This window comes from Felis catus, chromosome C1, assembly GCF_018350175.1.
Source record: "Felis catus isolate Fca126 chromosome C1, F.catus_Fca126_mat1.0, whole genome shotgun sequence".
Classification (NCBI taxonomy): Eukaryota; Metazoa; Chordata; class Mammalia; order Carnivora; family Felidae; genus Felis; species Felis catus.
The window spans coordinates 162,484,111-162,511,713 of NC_058375.1; the positions used below are offsets into that span (position 1 = coordinate 162,484,111).

General features: G+C 38.6%; 2 protein-coding genes across 2 annotated transcripts in view; one reads left to right on the plus strand and one right to left on the minus strand.

The window, feature by feature from the left end:
- Positions 1–26,937, minus strand: part of OLA1 (Obg like ATPase 1) — a 172,928-nt gene extending 145,991 nt beyond the window's left edge. The window contains exons 1-4 of the mRNA XM_023259469.2: positions 26,752–26,937; positions 25,347–25,447; positions 11,570–11,713; positions 7,738–7,865 (exon numbers count right to left, since the gene is read on the minus strand). Of these exons, the coding sequence (XP_023115237.1) occupies positions 7,738–7,865; positions 11,570–11,713; positions 25,347–25,447 (373 nt within the window). The 5' untranslated portion in view covers positions 26,752–26,937. The remainder of the gene's footprint in view (positions 1–7,737; positions 7,866–11,569; positions 11,714–25,346; positions 25,448–26,751) is intronic.
- Positions 25,953–27,370, plus strand: LOC123379108 (basic salivary proline-rich protein 4-like). The gene is made up of 2 exons (XM_045033684.1): positions 25,953–26,026; positions 26,377–27,370. The coding sequence occupies exons 1-2, from the start codon at positions 25,953–25,955 to the stop codon at positions 27,368–27,370; spliced, it is 1,068 nt and encodes a 355-aa protein (XP_044889619.1).
- The last annotated feature ends 233 nt before the right edge of the window (positions 27,371–27,603 follow it).

The following is a 27,603-nucleotide window of genomic DNA, read 5'->3' on the forward strand; positions in this document are numbered from 1 at the left end:
TTAATGATATGGGTCATGACAGAAAGAGTGGGAGAGGAAGGACTGATGCCATACAAAGTTGGTTTAATCACAGGGACTGACACCTTTGTTATGTGACTTGAGCAAATCATTTTACCTATCTAAGCTTTGGTTTTCTCATTTGAAAATGAGGATGACAATAAGGAATACACATCTCACTGGGTTGCTTGATGATCAAGACTTCACAATTTAAAAAGCACTAAAGAAACAAAATGCTATAAAGATAGTGTCATTATTATTATAAGCTGGACCTAGTTTTTGGGTCAGATAGGTCTTTTGATAGGTCTAGGGTGTTTATATCAACCTACAATCCTGCTTCTCAAGTTGGGGACTGCATACTGCTGGAAGTACAGAGGAAAGTAAACCATGAGATGCCAAAACTTTTCCCTGAAGTGTCTGGGGCTGCACTGTGTACCAAAGGCCCCCAAGTTCTTCATCCTTTGCTGTGAGAGCTCTTTGGTAGAAAAGTCTGACAAATACAGTATTCTTACCATTTTCATAACATTCTGTATTTCCAGGCACTTTTATGTTTTAGAGATAGGCAGTTCTACCTGTTAGTTCAAGACTTAAATTTTAAAATTTTAACAATTTTGTTACGAATTTTTAAAAAGCAAGCTTTGAAAGAAAAAAGAGTAGTATTTCCCAAAACACCAAGAGTGAAAGAAACACTGTGTTGTTTAAAAACACTTAAAAGATCCATAAAAGAATAGAAGAATGAGATCAAAGAAAACTGAAAAAGTAAAGAACAAAAAACACTGAAAACCAACCCCCTCTGGAATAACTTCAGCCCCTCCTAGGTTCCAGAAACATGTCTGATGGATGGGCCCAGAGGATATGCTAATAACACCATTAGTTTGCATCCTTAAACATCTTTCCAAAATGAAAACACTGCACATTCCTATTCTTTCACTGATATAACATTCTCAAAAAGACAAAACTCAAGTGATGAAGAACAGATCAACAGCTATCATGTTTCATGGTGACAAGAGTGTGACTATAAAGGGATAGCCTAAGAGGATTTTTGAGGTGAAGTGTTCTGCACCCTGTGTGCCAGTGGTTACACAAATCTATACATATGCTGAAATTCAAAGACCTGTATGCCAAAATAAGTCAATTTTACGATATGGTAATTTAAAAACTAAAATACACACAACTCCTGAACTCTACAAATGAAATTTTTTTAAAACGTTTTGCCCAGGGGCACCTGGGTGGCTCAGTCGGTTAAGCGTCCAACTCTTGATTTCAGCTGAGGTTATGATCTTCCGGTTTGTGAGTTTGAGCCCCACGTCAGGCTCTGCACTGTCAGTGCAGAGCATGCTTGGGATTCTCTCTCTCCCTGTCTCTCTGACCCTGCCCTGCTGGTTCTCTCTCTCTCTCTCTCTCAAAATAAATAAATAAACTTAAAAAAAGAAGTGTTGCCCAACAAACTTACTAACAAAGTTGCCAATAAGTAATATTTTGGAATTTTTAAGGAATTCTCTAGTTGAAAAGAATCTGTACTTATCAGATAGATGTATGAAAGAGACAGATAATTTCACTTTAATTGCACCAAAATCCAAGTTTCTTCTCCACAAATGCCCAGACTCACAAAATGTCAGGTTGAATTCTGATTTGTAAATCAATACAAATAGTGTACCAATCTGCTAATTATTATCTAGAAATATGACATCTCCAATGCTTATACTACTGATACAATCAGGTAAAAGAGTCTAATCAAAACTCCCCTAGAAGGAAAAGTGACATAAAAGATTGTGTGTGTGTGTGTTTTTTTTTTAATTTCCACATCCTTTTCCTTTTTTTTCTTTTTCTTTTTCTTACTTTTATAAAGTAAAAAATTAACATTTAGTGAACTGTGCATAAAGTGTAAAATTTGATATACAGTATGTATATACCTGTGATACCATCACCACAAGATTATGAACATATCCATCACCCCAAAAGTTTCTTCATGCCCCTTAGTAATCCCTCCCCCTTACCCCACCCCATCCCCTTGACCCCAGGCAACCACTGATTTGCCTTCTGATACATTAGTTTGTATTTTCTAAAATCTTATGTAAATGGAATCATATAGTTTATGCTCTTTTTTTGGACTGGCTTCTACTTAGCATAATTATTTTGAGATAAATCCATGTTACTATGTGCAGAAAAAAAAATTATTATATCTACCTCCTATATAAAATTAGTCTACGTTTGCTACAAACTGGCTTACACTAAAGGAGCATCTTCAATAACCTACCTAAGAAGTTTCACATAATGAACACATTATTAGATCATTCTTTAATTAATGTTCTTTTGCAAAAGTTTTCTAAGCATTTAAAATAGAGCAAGAAAAAAAAGTCACCCTGCAATAAAACTGATTGTTTTCAAATTAATTTTAATAAGAAAAGACTCATTGGTACTATTAAAAATACTTCCCACAAAACTTTGTTTATAACATTCACCAGAATAAAAAGATTAGCTTTAATAGTTCCCATTATACAAAGTCTGGCAATTTTTTTATTTTTATGTGTCCCATTAAGACTCACTCTCACTGGGTGCCTGGGTGGCTCAGTCGATTAAGTGTCCAACTTTGGCTCAGGTCAAGATCTCATGGCTCATGAGTTCAAGTCCGGCATCAGGCTCTGTGCTGACAGCTCAGATGGAAACTCTGTCTCCATCTCTCTCTGACCCTCCCTTTCTCATGCTTTCAAAAATAAATAAACAGTAAAAAAAAAAAAAAAAAAAAAAAAAAAAAAAAAAAAAAACTTTCACTTCAGCAACGCTTGTTGCTGAAACATTAAATTCTTATTTATGTAGCTGAATCCATAGCTATGAGTTAGTATTCAGTCACTTTAAAAACACACTTTAAAAGGTAAGTCTATCTCCATATCTGCATACATGTGAACAAGATAATCTTTCATTATTTCTAGTATCTCTCATTACCTTATTAGAATACTTTACAAACAAGAAACCCCCTGAAAATAAAATTTTAAAGACAACTCTAATGATTAATGGAGAAGGGATCCGAAATACCTACACATTAGGCAACAAACCTCACAAGGAGAAAACACTATTTAAGAGGTAAGCAAATTTAGTAATGTGTATAGATCCTTTTACAAAAGAAGTATTCTATGTTTTTCATGCCCAGACATCTATGGAAATCATTATGACTATCTTGAAAATAATCTTTTTATGACAGAATGAAATTTCAAATTCTTGGTGCCTAACTCCATTTCGATTTCTTAAAACATTAAAAATATAACTCAACTGAGTAACTGCAAAGTAAGCCCCTGGAACAATTTAATCTGCATTCCTACCCCAACTCTCTATTTAAAACTATTCAGGGGCGCCTGGGTGGCTCAGTCCGTTAAGTGTCCGACTTCGACTCAGGTCATGATCTCACAGATCCTGGGTTGGAACCTGCATTGGGCTCAGTGCTGACAGCTCAGGGTCTGGAGCCTGCTTCAGATTCTGTGTCTCCCTCTCTCTGTGCCCCTCACCCACTCACATTCTGTCTCTCTCTCTGTCTCAAAAATAAACATTAAAAAAAAAACTCTTCATATTCAAGCCATTAAACCTTAATATGGTGGACATGGTGATCCCCAATTACCTCCCTGGCTCTCTTCCATCCCTCCTATTCCTCACCATTCATCTTACCTACACTGACAGTTCTTTCAAGGCAACAGGGCCTTTAAACAAGCCATTTACTCTAAATAATCTCTCCTTCTCCTCCTCCTTCCCCTAATATGTTTGTTCCCACTCAGTCTTTACCTGTCAGCATAACCATCACTTCCTCAAGGCAACAAACACTACACACTCACATGCACACTACTGTCTCTCCTCTTTGTGCACAGAGAATAGCATCTAGTGTTTATATGACCATTTGTTCAATGTCTGTCTCCACCATGTATTGTAAGCTCTCTGAGGGGAAGAGTCTTACCTGTTCTTACCCACTATCACATCCTTCAGCATCTAGCACACTTGAAAGAGGTGTTCCATAAATAATGTGTCAAATGAGGGGCACGTGGGTGGCTCAGTTGGTTAAGCATCTGACTCTTGATCTCAGCTCAATGATGATCTCAGGGTTCGTGAGTTCCAGCCTCACATCAGGCTCTGCACTAATAGTGCAGAACCTGCTTGGAATTCTCTCTCTCCTTCTCTCTGTCCCTCCCCAGCTTGTGCTCGCTCGCTCTCTCTCTCTCTCTCAAAATAAAATAAACAACATAAAAAATTTTAATATGTCAAATTAATAAGATAGAGTGAGCTAATGATTTAAAGCCAAAGAAAACCTGTCAAAGTATTTATATTTAAAACAAGAATATATTTTTGAGGCAATGTAGGTATTTACAAATGCCTAATAACCAAGGGAAGTAAACAAGGTGAGAGAAAGTTTAATTTTTAAAAATTAAATTAATGGAGAGAAGCATAGCATTAATAAATTAATAAATAAACCAAAATTTCCCACTCATAATTTTTTCTCTCTCCTAACTTTCACATGTTCTAATGGAAAGCTTAAAAGTGCCCTAGACACTAATAGATACCATCACGATGCTGTCCCTTTCCTTAGTAGTTTTTTTTTAAAACCATCTCCACACCCAATGTGGGACTCAAACTCATGACCCTGAGATCAAAAGTCGCATGTCCTGCCAACGGAGCCAGCCAGATGCCCCATCCCCTTCCTTGGTAGCTTTAATTCAACTATCTAAAACAAAAACAGAAAAACTAAAAAATATAAACACAGAAAACTGATTTTTTTCACCAAAGTAAGAAATGATGAACTTAAGAATTCAAACAAGTTTCGAACATGGTAATAAGCAAATAAGTAAGCAATTCCCCAGTGAGGTAAAAAAAAAAAAAAAAAAGTACAAATCCAACAATGTGATTACACATTTATTAATATAATGATTCAGTGTTTATTTCCACTACCAGACTAGAAGCTTCATAAAACCAGAGAATGTTAGATTCTGCCACCCACTATCTATTTCCAGCACCCAGAACACAAAGCATTTACTATTTAATAAATAAACAAGTCAACTGCATTTCCAGTGACTTTAAGATATTTGAAAAAAATAATCTTTAAATAATGAGTAATATGAAAGATAAAATCTTTTTTTTCATACTCATTCCATAATCTGATTGTTAAAGACAAAAATATATTATAATTTAGAATTAAAGAATTCCCAATTTTCACAGCTTCAAGGTAATCATTGTATCTATTTAATCTCTACAAGTCTTTTTTACTGATTGTAATTCCATGAAGATGTTTTGAAAATTCTGGTTATACAACTATCATCCTAGGTTCTATGCACTATACAATAATATATACCGTATATCATCAATTTTAAGATGCATATTTTTACAAGTTAATACCACTGAAATCAAATTACTATAAGAAACCAGGGTATCTAGTTTAAACAGACTTTTTTTTTTCTTTATAATAGTTTTAGCCTGAATGAAATGCAATAAAGTATATATGCTCCTAACCAAATTCATTTTCCCTAAGGGTTAGAAAAACAGATGAATGTTATACAACAGATAACAAACCAAAGACTTGATTACATTTACTGATGGTTTTAGGCCATTATCAGGATCTTACCATCACCCTGAACTGCTCCACTTCAGAAAATTTTAAGTCAAATATCCCTTTCCTTTTTATTTTTTTTTTTATTTTTTTTTTCAACGTTTATTTATTTTTGGGACAGAGAGAGACAGAGCATGAACGGGGGAGGGGCAGAGAGAGAGGGAGACACAGAATCGGAAACAGGCTCCAGGCTCTGAGCCATCAGCCCAGAGCCTGACGCGGGGCTCGAACTCACGGACCGCAAGATCGTGACCTGGCTGAAGTCGGACGCTTAACCGACTGCACCACCCAGGCGCCCCCCTTTCCTTTTTTTTAATGTTTATTTATTTTTAAGAGAGAGACGCAGAGCATGGGTGGGGAAGGGCAGAGAGAGAGAGAGACACAGAATCCAAAGTAGGCTCCAGGCTGTCAGCAGAGCCCAACACGAGGCTCGAACTCACAAACCGCAAGATCATGAGCTGAGCTGAAGTCAAATACTTAACCAACTGAGCCACCCAGGTGCCCCCAAATATCCCTTTCTAAACACACACCCCATTATACCCAACATATCTGTTCTTGAACCTCCTCAGGTAATCAGATCCATGACCCTTCCATTTTTCAGTCCTCTCCTATGTTCCCTCCTACCTCATGTCAAGCTCTATCCCATCCATCAGTTCAATCCCTCTCACACCCAAAACTTCAGTTCTCTTACCCCCATCTTCCTGTCACACCTGCCTTATCAATCCTACTTTCTTAAAGATATCTTCTATCTGTATGTCCTAGGCTCAAAAATGCAAAGAAACTGTCCCAAACTGACCTCATCAACTCTCTCCCAAGACTTCTTGGTCCTTCTACATTTAACATTTCAGTGAATGGCATCAAGATTCATTCAACTGGCCCAGTCCAAAAACCCAGGAGTCACACTTGATTCCAAATCTCTTTGAAACTCTCACATCAGTCACCAGAACCAGTAAAAAGTCAAAGTGTCGAGAAAACAAAGGCTCTTACCAATGTAAGGCTTTAAGTAACACTACTCTACATTATTGAATTCCACCCTCCCACCCAAGCAACCCCAACCATAACCCTAGTCTTCATCTGCACCTCAAACCCTTCCAGAAGGTGTCTATATACCTCCACCCAATTAAATCAGTGCTTCTCAAACTATCTGAGGTGGACTTTTGTAAAATACAATAAAAATGAATTACTAGGCAAATGAATTTTTTAAAAAACCTACAAAAATACTAGACAATTAGTACTAGTGTAAATACTAATACAATTTATTTTAGTATTTAGTATTACTATTTTATTATTTTATAAATTAGTATTAGTACTTTATAATACTAATTAGCATAAATGCTAATACAACTTATTAGATTCAAATGACAAATTTCTCAGTCAAATGGCTATCAAATTTTCCAAATGCTCATTTATAATTGCTATAGTTATCTAGTCTTGGACCAGAAACAAACAAAAGCACTAAATCAGACCACAACTGGCCTGTACCTCTAACCCGAGTTTCCTTCATTTGCACGGATTTGTTCATTACAACACCAGACCATTATAATATCCTGCAGTGCAGTCTTGACCTGAACCTTAACCGAAGCCCAACCTAAACCTTTCTATCAGAGAATTACTATATTCTTGGCTCACTTTTGTAGTCAAAAGAACATTAACATCTAGTTCTAACAGGTTATTCCCTTTGCTGTATATCCCCCCCCCCCATTAAGGAATAGTTGGTCTATAGTTTCTCCTTAACCCTGTCATCTCTAATAAATAACCTCTGAAATAATGGAATCCTCTCCTGTATCAATCCTGCCCTCTCAACACATAGAAAACCAAGAATGCAGAAAAGTTCCACAAGTTAAGAAAATGTCAAAATGCTTTATAATCAACAAAATTACTTCCACATAGAAACACTTCCAAGTGGATCTAATCCAGAATAAGGGATGAAATTCAACTGAAGTATCAATACAGCATATACTTGCTTTGGAATATGCCTTCTTATATGGAAATGATAGTAAATAACACTGAAGTCACAATTAGCAGACCAATCCATGATTCATCTTGTGAAGCTAGGCAAATCTTCTATTAGTCAGTCATTTCTAATTATATGTGAGCAATAATGGAAATACAACTGACTATTAATGAAATGAATGAATTAAATAAACAACTGTACTTACGTGTTAGATGAAAGATTCCATCACAGGCACTGATATGAGATAAAAAGGCATTTCCCAGGCCTTGCCCATTGTGAGCTCCTTTCACAAGTCCAGCAATATCCACCACATTTAGAAAGGCAGGAATTTTGCTAAAAAACAAAAGATGGTTTTATTATAAAACAATACTAAGAAATTGTTTTTGTGAGATCAAGCCCCACATCCAGCTCCACTCTGTCAGTGTGGAACCGAACCTGTTTGGGGCTCTCTCTCTCCCCCTCTGTCTCTCTCTGTCCCTCATCTGCTCACTTGCTCTCTATCTCAAAATAAACAAACTTTTAAAACAAAAAAAAAAAAAACTCAGGGTTCCTGGGTGGTTCAGTCAGTTAAGCATCCGACTTCAGCTAAGGTAATGATCTCACAGTTTGTGAGTTCGAGCTCTGCTATCAGTGCGGACGGAGCCTGTTTCAGATTCTCTCGCCCTGTCTCTCTCTCTGCCCCTCCCTCACTCGTGCACATTCATATGTGCACATGCTCTCTTTCTCTCTCAAAATTAAGTAAACATTAAAAAAAACCCTCATACCATTAATTTTACTATACTGTTCTGTTGGCCCATGCATAAAGACACAAAAGCAGTGGAGAACATTTAAAGAGTACACTGAAACAAGGGAGGGTAATCGCCACAGAATGAGCCAACGTAACTTGTGACTGGCACTGGACTAACTGCTTTACATGAATCACTCAAAGTTCAAAACAACTCCATTAGGTAAGTGCTACTTATTAAACCTACCTTAAAGATGAGGAAATTGGGCCTGAGAGGAGTTAAGAAACCTATTTACATATAGGGGATCACTCAGCCAGTGGTAACAAAAATAGGATTCAAACACAGGATATCTGGATTTGCATTTAATCATCATGTAGGCTGGGGCGCCCCAGTCAGTTAAGCAACCAGCTCTTAATCTCGGCTACGGTCATCATTTCATTCATGGGATCAAGCCCTGTGTCAGGCTCTGTGCTGGCAACAGGGAGACTGCTTAAGATTCTCTTCTCCCTCTCTCTCTGCCCCTCCCCCCTCCTCAAAATAAATAACTTAAAAAAAATCATCACATAGGTTATATAAATAAAAAATGTATGTAATGATGTGAACCAGTTATCAGCACAGTAATAACCTGGTTGTTAACAACAGCAACACAAATAGAGGTATATACGAAACAACTTTTGCTTTGCTCAAAATAAGGTACAATTAACACAAGTTAGAAACCAAGTTATGAAAGCCAGTCAGTCAGTCATGTAAATATGGAGATTAAGTTGACCCTGGAGCAAAACAGGGGTGAGGGGTGCCAACCCCCGTGCAAATATCCACATATAACTTTATTTTTTAATTTTTTTAATGTTTACTTGTTTTTGATAGAGAAAGACAGAGTGCGATCGGGGGAGGGGCAGACAGAGAGGGGGAGACAGAATCTGAAGCAGGCTCCAGGCTCTGAACTGTCAGCACAGAGCCCGACGCGGGGCTCGAACTCACAAACCATGAGAAAACCTGAGCCCAAGTCAGCAGCCTAACCGACTAAGCCACCCAGGCACACACCCCCATTCAATCTTTTTATTTCCATTAAGGCATTTAATCAATGCTCACTGACAAAAGAAAAAGGAAATTCTGAGAAGTTAATCCCCTCATTGCCTAAAATTTCAACAAATTTGAAGTCTAAGAGCTTTATTGCTATTGTTTTTCTCTTCAGGTCTCTGAAGAATTTCAGCAATGTCACATGACCACACAGTCTAGCAGTGACAAGGGCCCACATCTAAAGAGTCAGAATGGGGAGAAAAGGCAGCACAATAGCAACCGGGGCCTGTACAAGGCATCTTGGCAGGAGAGCAATCTAGCAGTAGCCAGGGACCAAATCAGCAGCTCCAAATCAGTCAACAAGCCAGAGGGGTCAAAAGACTGGCTACATATAAAGGAACTGAACAAATAGGCACATCAATGGGACAACTGGAGAAATCTAAATGGAATCTATGAATCAGATGGTAATACTGTATCAATGTTAATGCCCTGATCGGTGATTTACTGTGGGAATGTAAGAGAATGGTCTGTATTTAGTAAATACAAATGGAAGAATGGAAGTGCAATGTGGCATCATGTCTGCAACTCACTCTCAAAGGTTCAAAGAAACTTGGGAGAAGGGCACATAAGCATTCTATGAGTAATTTTGCCTCTTTTGTATAATTTGCAATCTTTTAAAAATAAAAAGGTTTTAAAGAGAAAACAGGGGCTCTTGGGTGGTTCAATTGGTTAAACATCCAACTCTTGGTTTCGGCTCAGGTCATACTTCACAGTTCATGAGTTCAAGCCCCATATTGGGCTCTCTCTCTCACTCTCCACCCCACCCCCACCCCCTCACACAGGCACAAGAGTTCTCTCTCTCTCAAAATAAATAAACAACCTAAAACACACACACACACACACACACACACACACACACACTTAAAAAGAAAACAGAAGTCACTTTGAGGAGCCAATTTCAGGAATGTAATTTGAACTATGCCCAATGACTGTGACATTGTAACCAACTGAGTAACACATGAATGAATACATGAGTGAATAAATGCAGACAAGAAAGCTCTTCCTTACAGAAGAATGCTAATAAATGATAAACAAATGGATAGAATTATAAAATCATATGGCAATCATCATTATAATTCTTAATTCATAAAAAAAAAATGGATACTCAAACAAATGGATGAAAGTAGAAAAACTAAATAAATGTGGTATATATTTTGTGATTAGTACTCATAAGAATTGCTTATAGACTAGATCTAGAGATGATGAAAGAGATATCAAAGATAAATCTTGGACTTTGACTTAAGCAACTGGGAAAATAATAGTGCTATTTACTGAAATATGAAAGTCTTAAAGAACAAACTTGGCACAGGCAGGATGAAAATCAAGAGGTCCATTTTGGACATGTCAAGTCTGAGGCGCTTATTTAGTCATGCAGGTGCCAATATCAAGAAGGCAAATTCAGGAAAGGAGACAGAAACTTAGGATTTATCACCACATCTAAAATAGTGAGAAACTAAAGGCAAACTAAATTGTTACAAAAACCTCAAATGATACAGAATATGAAAAAGTAAAAAGCACCTAAAAATTCCACTACCCAAAGATAACCATCAAACAGCTTCATATATTTTCCTATGAATATACATGCACACATATAATTTTACATGAATGGAATATTTTTTATTATTATTTTTTTTTTAGTGTTTGTTTATTTTTGAGACAGAGAGAGACAGAGCATGAATGGGAGAGGGTCAGAGAGAGAGGGAGACACAGAATCCGAAGCAGGCTCCAGGCTCTGAGCTGTCAGCACAGAGCCCGACGCGGGGCTCGAACTCGCGGACCGTGAGATCATGACCTGAGCCAAAGTCGGATGCTTAACCGACTGAGCCACCCAGGCGCCCCACATGAATGGAATATTATACAGGCTGCTTACTCCCTCTACTTCATACTCCTCAGAAAAAAAGTAACTGCAATGTTAACTGCCAGATGTATCCTTCCTCACCTTTCTCTATGCCCTACATTATTTTTATAATCACCCATAATACAACCATAAATTCTGGAGAAAAAAACTTCTAAATGATTTTATTTATTTACTTACTTACTTACTTACTTATTTTAAAGTAAACTCTACACCACACTTGTGGCTCGAACTCACAACCCGGAGATGAGGAGATGCATGTTCCAGCAACCAAGCCAGCCAGGCGCCCCGTATATGATTTTAAATACATCATTTACACATATTTACTGCGTCTATATAGGGCCACCAAATAAATAATAGCATAAAGATTTTCTTACCTTGCTGGTTTGTGGTACTGGCAAAGAAAGTCAAACCTTTCATCTGGCACAGGTACTCTGCTCTCATTAGGATCAATAGTGCAGAATGGGAAGTTTTCTGCTGAAGCCTGACTATTGGTTAATACATTGAAGAAGGTGGATTTCCTAAAAGAAACAAAAACAATTTCAATCAATTCTTGGGCTAACACTGAGAAAAATTTATCTCATTCTCATTTCAGTGCTCAATAAGATCCATGATAATTATAAAACCAATCAGGAAAAGGAAGGTGGAGAATAAGAGAAATGAATGCAATTTGCTTATAAATGAATTTTTTTACTAACAGAAAAGAATGAAAACTACAACAGTAAAACTCATGATTTATAGATGATGTTCCTATCTCAGTCTATCTGAAACTTGAAAAGCATTTTCCCAAAGAATCTTTGTTATAAGTGATAGCTAGTTTCACGTATTATAAAAACTATTTTATTCCTAAAGTATTTGGTAGTACCAGTATCACTTTGCCTGTATCTAATATAATCTTCTCTAACATAAAAAGAGGTGTGCATCTAGTTAGGTCACTTCCCAAGCATTCTGAATTGGGGAAACAGATGCTAATTGTCTAATAGGAAATGGGAAGCTGAAGCTCCTAATTGTTAGTCATAAAGATTACTGTCAAGTCTAGAGTTATGAATTGTGAATTATGAAAAACCAAAATGTGAATTTTTCAAGGTACAACAAATCAAGAAAAAAACCTATTCATAATAAATAAACTGTTGCTAATGCTCTAATTATCAGATTCTTATCAGGTAACACATGCTCAGAGAATGTCAACTCCTATTAACATCAACCACATTTCTAAAGTATGATAATCATAGAGTCAAAAATCATAGAGTAAAACTGATCTAGTCTGTACTATTTTCCAATTCCATCACTAATATGGATAGCAGAGAATTCACTACAGTGCATTTTCTTGCTCCAGAAATTTCCAGGACTATAGCATTCAGATAAGGATTTAAAATGAAAATTACCATTACACATAATTTTTTTTTTTTAACTGGAGGAATTGAGGAAATAGTTACAGATTATGTCGTTATTGTCAACCTGGTACTTTCCTTCAGAGGAGACCTGGAGGACCCGAAGAACATGACCAGTTTTCTGAGATATTTCAGAAATATCTCAGTATATTTCTCCCAACAGGGAAAACTATAAAATGTGCTGAACTAAATGGTGACATAAACTGATCCACTCCCTTTAGCTTATTCCTCTCCCCACAAAAAAATAAACTGGTTGCCAGAATCACCCATCAGTCCTATTTATCTAAAATTTAACTAGAACACTTTATTCCTGCAATGAAAATATTATAAAATAATGTTACAGTAGAAACACTTAAAGTAAAATGTAAATATATTAATTAATACAAACACAGAACACTTGTGCCTTTTGTGGGGGGCACAATTGTATTTTTTTATATTCTAGTCCTAAAATTTAAATTGAAAAATTGTAGTATTACAATTTAAAAATTGTAGTATTACCACAGTCATCGTAATTACAATATAAAAAGGCCAGAGGATTTATGGAGTTATTTTCAAATTTATGGCTATCATTAAGATAGTATTTTGGGGACACCTGGATGGCTCAGTCAGTTAAGTGTCCAGCTTTGACTCAGGTCCCGATCTCACAGTTCATGAGTTCAATCCCCACATGTGATTCTCTCTCTCTCTCTCCCCTTCCCCTACTCGTGCATACTCACTCTCAAAATAAATAAACTTAAAAAACAAAAAGATAGTATTTTTGACTGCCCACCTTAACAAAAATGTTTTATGCTTAGACAAAAAAATTATCCCTTAAAACATACAGAAAAACATAGCAAAAGAAAGTCCCATTATCTCTTAGGCTGAAAAAATTCTTATATACAGTCAAACTAAACTTGGAAGACAAATCCCCATCTATACAAAATGTCTCAACTCGGCCATCGATTTTAAATTTCATAAAAGGTCATTTGTACCTTCCAAGAGTTTTATGAATACAAAAAAGTAAAAATAAGGAACTAGAAAAAGGAAATTTTTCTAAGGATTATTACTAGAGGCTTCAGTGACAAGTTAAGACATTTTGATCCATTCAAATCTATTAAAAGAAAGCCTTGTAAAAGCAAAGAATTTAAAAGCTTTGCCCTCATCTAGCATGTTAAAGCCCATAAGTCTTTTGTGAAATGAGGATTTTACACACACACACACACACACACACACACACACACACACACACACACACATTTAGATCCCTTAAGGTTATTATTAAAGCTTCAAAATAGAAGAAAGATTCAAAATTGTTAAGACTCTCTCTTATAAAAGAACGGGCTTACATAAATATTATTTCAGCAATGACAGCATTAAAAAGAAAAAAAGAGTCTAGACTTAATGAGTGCCCCCTCCATTTAGGACTTAAATATTTGTGAAATTACATATATTACTGTAATAAAGTAAATCTGACTGAAAAGCTGTTTTATCTAAAATCTTATGCAAAATTACAATATGTATTGGGAAGTCAGGATGCCAATGCAAATTCCCACAGCATTCTGAATTAACCATTTATAAAACACACGTCCAAAACATGGAAGAAAGTAGAATGTTCTTTCACTAAACTGTCAAAAAGTATCTATCTGATAGGTAACAGAAATAAACACAGCTGACAGAAATGGATACCAATACCTGTATACATGAGTTAGTATAACCACATGTATTTTCTAACTCTATGAGGTGACAGGGTCTACAAGCAGTAACACCTCAGCAGCGAAAATCATACACAGAGCCGGATCTTAGTTTCTAAATACCATTCTCCAATTACAGAACCAGGGCTTCCTGGAGACAAGGCTGGGACAGGAAAAATATAATAATAGCCTGAAACATCTTACAGTGTCAGAGAGGAAATGGTCAAGAAAGAAAACAAAAACAAAAACAAAGATGCGGGTTTGTCAAGAGGACACAGGAGGCAACCTGAAAGAATTCCCAATGGTCAAAGCCAGAAAAATTTGGGTAACAAAATAAATACTGAGGACACTGGATTGCAACCCAAAGAATAAAACGAATTTCAGTGAGTCCAAATAGAACTACGTAAACAATCAAATAAATAACTAAATACGGGGGGAAAGATAAATCTTCCTTACGGATTTCAAATAATAACATAAAAGGAATAGGGGAAGTAGAAAATCACCATTGGAACACCATACTAAAATAACTGGGGCAGGCAAAATCCACTGAGGAATAATAAAATTTAGTCAGGGAAACTGTAAAGAGAAACAGGATACTTGAATAGCCTCAAAATATCCTTCCCCTATCATATTAATAATACTGTGGGTGGTTTTAACAAATGTCCATAAATTTTTTGATACTCCTTCCTTCTGGAGGTGGAGCTTCATGCCCTTCTTCTTGAGTGTGGGTTGGACTTAGTGACTTGCTTCTACTTCATGGAGTATAGAAAGGAAAAAAGGGTACTTCTACAGTGAAGAAATCTGGCAGATACCACCTTACCCAGTGATCAAGGTTAATATCGCCAGTAATAAGTTGTGTCGATATCATATACCCCTCAATATGATGCCATGAGAAAGATACTTCACCTCCATGGTATTATTCCCAAAAGTCCATAGCATGATTTCTGTTATCAAAATATATTACAAAGTTACAGTAAAGCTACAATAGTAAAAACAATGTGGAACTAACATAAAGATAGACACAGAGACCAGTGGAATAGTATGTAGAGAGCTCAGAAATAAACCCTTACATATATGGTCGAATGATCATCAACAAGGCTGCCAAGACCACAAAATGGGGAAGAAACTGTCTCTTCAACAAATGATGTTGAGAAAACTGGACAGCCACATGCAAAAGAATGAAGTTGGAGCCTTACCTTATACCATATATAAAAATTAACTCAAAATGAATTAAGGACCTAAATGTAGGACCTAAAGCTATAATACTCCTAGAAGAAAACATAAGGGAAAGACCTCATGACATTGGACTTGGCAATGACATCTTAGATATGATACCAAAAGCACAGGCAACAAAAATTAAAATAGAAAAATGAGATTCCATCAAATTTTACAACTTCTGCACATCAAAGGAAATAATCAAGGGAGTGAGGACAACCTATATAATGGGAACAAATGATGGCAAATCATATGTCTGATAAGGGGTTAATATCCAGAATATTAGAATAAAGAACTCCTATAAGTCAACAACAACAAAAGTAACCTTAAAAAGTTACATACATGGACAAAGGACTTGAATAAACATTTCTCTAAAGAAGATAAACAAATGGCCAATAAGCATATTAAAAGATGCTTAACATCCCTAATCATCAGAAAAATGTAAATCAAAACCACAATAAGATATTATCTCACACTCATTAGGACGGTTATCATCAAAAAACAGAAAATAACAAGTGCTGGGCCAGATGTAGAGAAATAGGAACTCTAGTACACTATTGATAGAATATAAAGTTTTGCAGCCACTATGAAAAACAGTAAGAATGTTCCTCAAAACACTAAAAGTAGAATTATCACATGATCCAATAACTCGACTTCAGGGTATTCATACAAAATTCAAAGCAGGATCTTGAAGAGATATTTCTACTTCCATATTCATTGCAGTGTTATTCACAATAGCCAAGAGGTAGAAGCAACCCAAATGTCTATCAACAGATGCATGGATAAAGAAAATGTGGTATATACATACAACAGAATACTATTTGGCCTTCCAAAGATAAATTCTGTCCCATGCTAAAACACAGATAAACTTTGAGGACACTGTGCTCATGCTCAGTGCTGAGTGAAATAAGCCAGTCACAAAAGGGCAAATACTGTATGACTCCACCTCTGAGATAGCTACAGGAGTCAAAATCATGTAAACAGAAAGGAGAATGGTGGTTGACAAGGGCTAGGGAGGGGGGGAAATGGGAAGTTGTTGTTCAATAGGTAGGGAGTTCTAGATCTGCAAGGTGAAAGAGATCTAGAGATCTGTTACCTAATAACAGCCCCACTGAACTGTACACTTAAGAAAGTTTAAAGAGTAACTTTTATATTGTGTTTCTTACCATGTATTTTTTTAAGTTCACACCATGAAAAAACATCAAACTTGAAATGAGAGACATTATACAAAATACCTACATCCATTCATTTCAAAAATAAATAAAAACTTCCATGACCTTTAAAAGATCTGTACTAGAAAAAAAGGATATTAGTGGGAAACCTGGTGAAATCCAAATAAAATCTACAGTTAATAGTAAATAAATAAATGAGCAAAAAAAACAAAAATCTATCTGAAATTACATGGCAACACAACAACAGAGACCAGAATTCTGAAAAAAAAAAAAAACACTGAAAATTAAGATTTAAAAGAAAGCCATCTATCAAGTACTGTTAAGGGATGTAATTACTGCCGAAATCACAGTCGAGAGTGAAAAGGAGAGCAGACTTGTCATCCAAAAGATTATTCAGAACACATTAAAAAGAGAAAACAAATGGGGCTGGGTGGCTCAGTTGCTTAAGCGTCGGACTTTGGCTCAGGTCATGATTTCACAGTCTGTGGGTTCAAGCCCCATGTCGGGCTCTGTGGTGTCACTCAGAGCCTGGAGCCTGCTTCAGATTCTGTGTCTCCCCCTCTCTCTGCCCCTCGCCCGCTCATGCTCTCTCTCTCAAACATAAGTAAACATTTAAAAAAAATGTTTTTAATAAATAAAAAGAGAAAACAAGGGGCACCGTGGTGGCTCAGTTGGTTAAGCGTCCAACTTCAGCTCAGGTCATAATGTCATGGTTTGTGGGTTCAAGCCCCATGCCAGGTTCTGTGCTGACAGCTCAGAGCCTGGAGCCTGCTTTGGATTTTGTGTGTGTGTCTCTCTCTCTGCCCCTCCCCTGCTCGCATTCTGTCTCTCTCTTAAAAATAAATAAACATTTTTAAAAAATTAAAAAAGAAAAAGAGAGAGGAAGCAAATAATTCCCAAATCACAAATTTCCACAAAAGAGCAGGCGCACTAGAATGCTGACAAGCATACAATAAGATTTAAGTTCATTTAAAATGGTACTGGGTAGTTTACTTTCCCTTCTACTATGAAACCACCCTCCTGCCATAAAGAGCTATAAAACTAGACAAAACATATACAGTAACAGTTTTCCGAGAGAGGATAGTATGTAGCACAGACGGTGTTCCCTGAGAGCACAACAAATGAACTAAGCTCTACAACTGCCTCCGCTCACTGCCTAAAAGTGATTTCAAAGTCACAGCACAGGGAGGGAAAACCAACAAGACCTGGTAGTCATGCCAAGTTGAAGAGACTGAGATGAGAGTATGAGGAGGCCAAACCAGCTAGGATTTATCGGGCAGTGTAACAGAAAGGAAGGAGCTGCAGAGAGAGGGGGCTCTGGAGATCAGCAGAAGGTATCCTCAAGACTATGGCTATGTAATGCTTTTTATATGAATAAATCAGTCTCCAAAAGGCTGGGGGTTGCGGGGGTGGGGGAGGCACTCAAAACCAACAGAGTGAACAATTCTCAGGCTCACACAGAGCATGGAATAGTTCACAGTCCTACCAGCCCCAGCAGAGAGATCATGTAATATAAGGGAACCTGGGTAGAGTCCTCAAAAGAGTCACATCCTAGTACGAGGGCCAAAGGAGGACAAGAACAAAAACTATTATGAATTCATAAGAAAACATAATAGGAAACCTCAAAACAATCAAAATGACACACAAATAACTAAATGCCAGAACAAAGTCCAACACGCTTTAAACAAATACTATAAATTCAGTACTCCACATAAAATCCAGTGTCTGGAATAAAAATTACAAGGTATGTAAAGAAGCCAGTAAATACAGACCAAAATCAGGATAAAAGCCAATAAATACAAACAAATCAAGTAATGATAGAGATGATAGAATTGGCAGAGAATGACCCTACTAAATACTATGAATCTTTTTAGAATTTTTTGAAGGATACAAAGGGAAATATGAAGACAATGAAGAGTGAAATGAAAGCTATCAAAACTCTGCACACAGAACTACTGTATGAAAAATACAACATCTGAAATAAAATAAAACTGAAAAACACGCTGAAAGTGATTAGCAACAGATGAGACACTAAAAAAAGGTCAATGAACATGAAGACAGAGCAACAGAAACTATCAAATGAAGCACAGAGGGAAAAAAAGATTGGAGAAAAAAATAATCAGTGCTTCAGTGGAGTATTATTATCTAGAGGATTAACACACTTGTAAGAGTCCCAAGAGGAGGGGCAGAGAGTGGCTGGAGCATTTGAAGAAATATTGGCCAAATATTTTACAAACTTAATGAAAATCATAAACTCACAAACCTAAAAATCTCAACAAACTCCAAGCAAAGGAGGCATAAGTAAAACCACACCAAAGCACATGAAAATCAAACTGCTGAAAACCAGTATCAAAGAGAAAATTTTAAAGGCAACTAAAGGAAGAAGCAAAACCTTATGTACAGAGAAACTAAGATTAAGAATAACAGTTTTCTCATTGCAAAGCTAGAAAAAAGTAGAAGATAACTTCAAAGTGCTAAAAGAAAAACTGTCCCTAGAATTCTCCCCAGTGAAAATCTTTAAAAAATGAATGTGTAATAACCACATGAAAAGATGCTCAACATTATTAGGCATGAAGGAAATGCAATTCAAAACCACTTTACACCTTGGCCATAATAAAAAAGACAGTAAGTACTGCTGTGAATGTGGAGAAATTGGAACTCACATGCACTGCTAGTAGGAATGTAAAACAGCACAGTCACTTTGGAAAACAGTTATGCAGTTCCTCAAATGGCTAAACACAGGTCACCGTACAACACAGAAATTCCACTTCTAAGTACACAAAAGAGATGAAATCATCTGTCTACACCAAAATTTGTGTATTCCAATGCTGGGGCAGAGAAAGTACCAATAGCCTGGAAAATACTGTGGTAAAAGAAAGTAGAAAATACTCAAAAAATAGAGAATAAAAGGAATATGAATGAACAGCAAGGCTCCTGATGGCCAAATACGGGCAATCTGAACAAGAAAATAAGTAAAATAGTAACAGATTATAAGCAACAGAAAAAAATAAAAATCCAATCCCGATAAAAGCAAATTATAATCAAACACATGAAAAATGGGGAGCTCTTCCTTACAACAGAATTCTAGCCGATAGAATTTCCATTAGTCCTTCTATAAATTGTTCCTACTATAAACATCAGTAGTGAAAAGCCAACATCATATGCTTCATGATATGATGTACTAAGAAGTACATGTCACTTCTGTACCCAAAACTGCATAAGCCAAGTTAATCGAAAGAAAACATTCAGCAGACCCATCTCACGCAGTGGTAGCGACCAGAAGAGCTACCCCATGGTACGGTAAAGAAGTCTGGAATACCAAAATGTATTTCTCAAACAAAGGCAATACAATAGAGCAAAAGATAAGCTTTTCAACAAACCTGGGGCTGGAACAACTGAACATCCACGTGCAAAAAACGAAAACGAAAACAAAAACAAAAAATCTGGATACAGACCTTACACCCTTCACAAAAATTAATTCAAAATAGATCACAGACCTAAACATAAAACACAAAACAACAAAACTTCCTAAAGAAGAAAACCTAGATGACTCTGGGTATGGTAATGACTTTTCAGATACATCAAAGATATGACCCATAAAATAAAATAGTAATAATAGAAAAGCTCGACCTCATTGAAACTAAAAACTTCTATTCTGTGAAAGGCATGTCAAGAAAATGAGAAGACAAGCCACAGACTGGAAGAAGGTGTTTGCAACAGACACATCGGATAAAGAACTGTTATCCAAAATATACAAAGGACTCTTAAAAATCCACAATAAGAAAACAAACGGGGCGCCTGTGTGGCTCAGTCAGTTGAGTATCCAACTTCGGCTCAGGTCATGATCTTACAGTTTGTGGGTTCGAGCCCCGCATCAGGCTCTGTGCTGACAGCTTGCTCAGAGCCTGCACCCTGCTTCAGATTCTGTGTCTCCTCTTTCTCTGCCCCTCCCTGGCTCATGCTCTGTCTCTCTCTGTCTCTCAAAAATAAATAAATGTTAAACAAAATTTAAAAAAAAAAAAAAAAAAAAAAAACAAGCAACCTGATTTTTTTGTAAATGGACCAAAGGCCTTAATAAATACCTCACCAAGAAGACATAGAGATGTCAAATAAGCATATGAAAGATCGATGCTTCACATTAGATGTCATCAAGGAAACTCAAATTAAATTAATAATGGGATACCACTATACAACTACTAGAAAGGCCAAACTCCAGAACACTGACAACACCAAATACTGGTAAGGATGAAGAGCAACAGAAACTCTCATACAGTGCTGCTGAAAATGCAAAATGCTACAACCACTTCTTACAAAGTAAGAAACTTACAAGTTTCTTACAAAAGTAAACATTTAATTCAGCAATTGTGCTCCTTGGCAATTACCCAAAGAAGCTGAAAACTTATGTCCACACAAAAACCTGTACATGGATGCTTACAGCAGTTTTACTCATTTCTGCCAAAACTTGGAAGCAGCCAAGATATCCTTCAGTTGATGAATGGATAAACTATGGTACATCCAGAAATGGAATATTATTCAGCACTAAAAAGAAATGAGCTATTTAAGCCATGAAAAGACATGGGGAACTTCAATGCATATTACTAAGTGAAAAGAGCCAATCTGAAAAGGCTTTAAGATTCCAACTATATGACATTCTGGAAAAGGCAAAATTATGGAGACAGTAAAAAGATTAGTGTTTGGGGAGGGTGGGTGAATAGGCAAAGCACAGAGCATTTTTAGGGCAGTGAAAATATATAGCGGGTACATATCATTTTGCATTTGTCTAAACCCATGGAAGATACAATGCCAAGAGTGTATAATGTGGACTTTGGATGATAATCATGTGTCAATGCAGGTTCATCAATTGCAACAAATGTACCACTTTGGTGGGGAATGTTGATAATAGGAGAGGCTATACACGTATGAGGTCAGGGAGTATATGTGAAATCTCTCTGCCTTCCCCTCAATTCTACTGTAAAGCTAAAACTGTTCTAAGGAATATATATATATAGAATATATATAGAGAGAACATATATATATATGTAGACTATATATAAAGAATATATATATACATATATATATATACAATATATATACAGCATATAATATATATGTATATACATATACATATACACACACACACACACCCGCAATAATACCCTGGCCCAAGAGAAGCTAATTTACAAAGGCTTAGTGAGGTTAAAAAAAAAGGTGGGGGAGGGAGGCAAAACAAATCTAGAAACCAAATCTTCATATCATGGTTTGGTATTCTTTCTACTTCATTAAAAGCAGCCATTAAAACATGTGTCCTTATCATTAGGCCTACACACTACATCAAGGGGAAAAAAACTACCAATTGACAAATAATTCCTAAATGCCTAATAAATTCCTAATACCCAGCCTAAGTGCTAGAAATATAACAATAAACAAGAACAATATAACCCTTACCTTCAAAAAATTTAAGTCCTTTTTTTAAAAAATGTTTATTTATTTGAGAGAGAGAGCACGAGCAGGGGAGGGGCAGAGAGAGAGGGAGACACAGAATCCAAAACTGGCCTCAGGCTCCAGCTGTCAGCAGAGCCTGACATGGGGCTTGAACCCAGGATCCATGAGCTTATGCCCTGAGCCGAAGTCAGACGCTTAACCAACTAAGCCACCCAGGCATCCCAAAATTTAAGTTCTAATAGGCAGAGGCAAAGGGGTATTAAAGAGCTGATTAATTTAAATAATGCATACAAGACACTCGGAATAGTAAATGTCATACAGTAAGTGTTCAATAAAAATCAGCTATTATCAACTGTAAATATTACCTTTAAATTTCTAAGTAATCAGCCTAATGTATACTAAGAAGAAAATCTTATTTGTCCAGATCTCTAAAAATCAAGACATTCTTTAGATGTTTTGGTACCAAATGTCCTTACTTTTGATCAGCAGGTCAGCTTTTAAAGAACTACCCCCTCCCCAATCTATCTCTTATAGGCCTATCCAGAGGTAGACATGTCCAGTTTCCTTATACAGGAATCTGAATCACTGCAGGGGCAGCAGGATAAGAAATACCAGAAGTTCAGTTCATACGGCTGAGTTCCACATGGACCCATCTCTATCAGCGTTACCCTGGTTCCCATTCTTCCTGAGGTCTGCTCAGCTTGTCCTTCAATTCTATCCTTCCAATAAGTCTCTTTTCTTGCTTAAGACAGCCAGACCTTGTGTAATCTTACAAAAAAAAAAACAAAAACAAAAACAAAAAAACCCTGATATAGTTTGGGGCGCCTGGGTGGCTCAGTCAGTTAAGCGTCCGACTTCAGCTCAGGTCACGATCTCACGGTCTGCGAGTTCGAGCCCCGCATTGGGCTCTGGGCTGATGGCTCAGAGCCTGGAGCCTGCTTCCAATTCTGTGTCTCCCTCTCTCTCTGCCCTTCCCCCGTTCATGCTCTGTCTCTGTCTCAAAAATACATAAACGATAAAAAAAAAATTTTTTTTAAATAAAGTAGTCCCATTTTTTTAAAGTAGTCCCATTTAAAGCCAAGCTGCATTGACTGCAATGATTTTAAAATATGTTAATATCTAAAAACTGTATTACCGGTGAAATAAAGCTCACAACATAATGATCATATCTTGCTTTCAAGTTTATTGACAACACCCTACAGTACTTTGCTTAATTATTTGTTTTGCTTACATTTCCACTCTCTATTTAGTCTTACTTTGCAAGCAGCCTATATCACAGCAGGAAACCCCTTCAAAATGCAAACCTCTCCAGCTCCAGGAAAGATTGAAATTAGGACAGCCACACTTGCTCATGTTTTACATTATAAGAATTTAAGAACTGCCTTACTTGGCCATACCATGCTTCATTCACTAAAAATTCTCTAGCACAGGGGCTCCAAGGAACACATGAAAGAACTATGGTTGTCCTACTTGCCACCAATCGAAAAGCCTAAAGCACATGCCAAAATATATTCATTCACCTTAATAAACCCATACTGGATCTGAGGGGCGCCTGGATGGTTCAGTCAGTTAAGTTTCTAACTTCACTTCAGTCATGACCTCATGGTCCATGAGTTCAAGCCCTGCATCAGGCTCTGTGCTGACAGCTCAGAGCTTAGAGCCTGGAGCCTGCTTCCAATTCTGTCTGCCCTTCTCTCTCTGCCCCTCCCCCCTCACACTCTGTGTGTGTGTGTGTATGTGTGTGTGTGTGTGTGTGTGTGTGTGTGTGTGTGTGTGTGTCTCACAAATAAACATTAAAAAAAAAATTTTTTTTTAATCCATACTGGATCTGTTACCATTACTCCACCCTCATCAGTTTTGAGACATTTCATATTTTAAGATTAGTAAAAGGTATTAAAATAGAAGGACAGGGGTGTCTGGGTGGCTCAGTCAGCTGAGCGTTCAACTCTTGATATCGGCTCCAGTCATGATCTCCCAGTTTGTGAGATCCAGCCCCCCATCAGGCTCTGGGCTGCCAGCACAGAGCCTGCTTGGGATTCTCTCTCTCCCTCTCTCTCTCCCCATCCCCCACTCGCACGCACACTCTCTCTCAAAATAAACATTAAACAAAATAGGACAAATAATGAAAAAAGTAAACTGAACATCCAGGGGTACCTCAGTAGCTCAGTCGGTTGGGCATCTGACTTTGGCTCAGGTCATGATCCCGGTTCATGGGTTTGAGCCCCATGGTGGAGTTCTGTGCTGACAGCCCAGAGCCTGGAGTCTGCTTTGGAATCTGTGACTCCCTCTCTCTCTCTGCCCCTCCCCCACACGTGCTCTGTCTCTCAAAAAATAAATAAACCTTAAAAAAAAATTCAAATTGCATGTGCACAGGTTATATGATAAACTCCACATATATTTCCTACCGCTGCCTTATTTGCAAATAAATGATTTGTTTCAACTTTAAACACTATAAAACTCAAAGTTTTGCTCCTGTAACTTTCAGATTTAGCCACTTTATAATAGATACCCTTTTATCTAGCAACTTCCAATATTAAACTCAAACCTGTTACCTCTTTCTCCAGTAAAAATTAATCAACTTTATAGTGGGGCTTTTTTTTTTTTTTAATTTTTTTTTCAACGTTTATTTATTTTTGGGACAGAGAGAGACAGAGCATGAACGGGGGAGGGGCAGAGAGAGAAGGAGACACAGAATCGGAAACAGGCTCCAGGCTCCGAGCCATCAGCTCAGAGCCCGACGCGGGGCTCGAACTCACGGAGCGCGAGATCGTGACCTGGCTGAAGTCGGACGCTTTACCGACTGCGCCACCCAGGCGCCCCTATAGTGGGGCTTTTAGAACTACTTCTTAAATTATCCTACTATAATGGCCTCTGGCAGCCAGCCTAGGTAGGTACCTTACATACCAGCAAGCATCAAAATCAAATTTAAACTACTTCAATTCCACTTAAATTCGATACTGAGTGTCTCCCAACAGTGTTTCAAGCAAACACAGATGATCTAAAACTTGATGTTTCAATTCTCATTGCTTCTTCTTCTAGTGTAGGGAAACAAACATAAGTAATTCAAGTTTGAACACAGTATCTGTATAGAAAGCCAAAAATAAAATACACCCAAATGAAAACCTTGTTTTGCAACATTAATATTCCAGCTTCCCAGCCTCTTTGCAATTTAAGTTTTAATTACCACATAAGTTCCCATTTCTACAACAAGACCCAAAATATTTACAAGATGAACAAGAGTAAAGCCCAACAACATTCACCTACCCAACATTTGGCAATCCAACAATACCAATTTTCAAGGAGGTTCCAAATCTTCCAATGATTGGGGGTGGTTTAATTCCATCACCTCCCTTTTTGGGGGGCATCTGAAATGTCAAAACATATATATAAACAAAATCTTTTACTATCCCCATTAACCAAAAACATTTCATCACACAAAAGATATTACTGAATAACAGATTTAAAATAAAACATACTGTATATACCAATCCAAAACTGTCACAGAGCTAAATCCACTTTATTTTTTAAAAAGTATTTTAAAAGTTCTAGAAACAGGTCTGATTCTGACAGTTGTCAAAGCAGTCACTCCTAAGAAGTCCCAGAAAGATTAATCTAAAAATATGTGACACCATAAATCAAAAATAAAATTTAGCTGCCAATCTTCCATCCATATTGTTCACAAAATTCTTTCTTTCTTAACCCGATATAAGGTCACAAGAATGAAAGCGTTCAGAAGCAGGAATAGAGAAAAGAGAGTCAAAGAAAATCCATTCTAGTACAACCTGCAACCAAGTCACCTCTCCCCAAACCACTCCTCGTACCTGGAACCCATTCTTTCCCATTTTCCCCACAAGCACCATTTTCACACGGATGAGCACACACCAGTATCAGAGTCTTGGCGACCACGTCTCTCCCACCTTTGGCACTGTAGATACGACTCAAGGGTCCTCACAAGCAACCTCCAGAATCCACGCTCTGGTTATTTCTAGTTCTAAATGAATCCACTAACTCTTTTTATTTACAAACTGAAACTTTCTAGGTCCCTGCTAATCTGGCTCCAAGTTCCTCCGTGCAGAATTAATCCCACTTTACTACTGCAAGCTGAACTCATGAGGACTGCTAACCTCACGTTCTACAAACTAGGAACTAAAACTGTCCCCGTCTTCTGGCGCCTGCTGAACCTCCAGCGGCCACACTGACGCCCTGCTCACAAGTGGTATTCCAGCCTCTTGATCTCTGACCCCTAGGGCCAGGGACCTCCCGTCTCAGGGTCTTAACTCACACCTGTTCCCAGCTTCAAAGCCCAGGCCTCTGCAAGAGCAGAGCCTCTCCAGTCCTCTGGCCTCCTACCGAGGGGTGGCCGGCAGCCCAGCCAAAGCGGGCCTCCACCCAACATCTACCCCCGTGGACTGGGCCACTGGCCATCCGGCCTCTCAAGAAGGCTTTCCCCAGTGTGCCGGGCGGAGGCGTGGGCCGCTCTCGGGACGCGCGGCCTAGTCCAAGAGCGCCTCATTCATCCACACACCACACGTTTCCCGCTGCCCTCGCCCATCCCGGCCACCCGGCCACCCGGCCACCCGGCCCTGGCCTCACGCCGGCCTCAGGGCCACGAGCTGGGGCGCCGAAGACTCGGCGGAGGGGACACCCGCGGGCTCGCTGAGGGACTCACCGTGCTCGGGGCGGGCGATGACACGGGGTCCCAGCGGCAGGGTAGACGGGTACTGCCGGCAGCGAGAGGAGGGGAGGAAGGAGGAGAAAGCGCAGGCCCGGCCCCTCCGCCGAGCAGCACGCACGACGGCGGTAGCGGCTGTAGCAGCAGCGGCGGCGGCGGCGGCGGCGGAACGGGCGGGCCGGGCGCCGGGCGGCACCTGCGCGCAGATCGCGCGCCCCGCCCCGCCCCTCGCTCCTGCCCACCCGGTCCATTGGCCCGACGAGCCGGGAGGCGGGAGCAGGGTGGGAGGAGTCGCGAGGCGCCCGAGCAGGCGGGAGGAGGAGCCGGAGCTGGAGCCCGTCTGACTGTCTCCCCAACTCATCCTGCCCTCCCGCTCCGCTGGCCCCGGGAGCGCGCGTCTTCCGCCTTCTCAGCACGTGGAGCTCCTGGGACCCGGGTCTCTGCTTCCCTCCCGGAGCGCGCCCGGCGTTGCCGCACACGCTCATTCGTTGGCCTGCAGCCGCACATTTCACCCGCTGGACCTCGAAGCGCCCTCGGCCAGACCGCCCGCCCCGAGACGGGTCTCACGAGGTCTGGCGAACAGCCGTGCCAAACCTGCGGACCTCCTGGCTGCTAACCGAGTCCTCCGGGGCCAAGACCCCAGCTTGCCATCCTTTTCTTACAACTTTCTTGAGTCAACCCAAATGGTGAGAAGCTGTTAAATAAACTTAACTAAAGGGGGAAAAAAAAAAGGCCAAGGGAAGCTTGTGATCTAAGGACTCCTTCATCACTTTATTGTCCAGGCGTTTTACAGGCACTGGATCAAAGAATGCATTTAATAGAGCCAGTTTCCCCTACTTTTCCTCTGGA

Coding starts and splice junctions, on each gene's coding strand:
- LOC123379108 (XM_045033684.1), top strand. CDS start 25,953: ATGAGCACACACCAGTATCAGAGTCTTGGCGACCACGTCTCTCCCACC. Junction 26,027..26,376: donor ACTGTAGATACGACTCAAGG/GTCCTCACAAGC, acceptor ACCTGTTCCCAG/CTTCAAAGCCCAGGCCTCTG.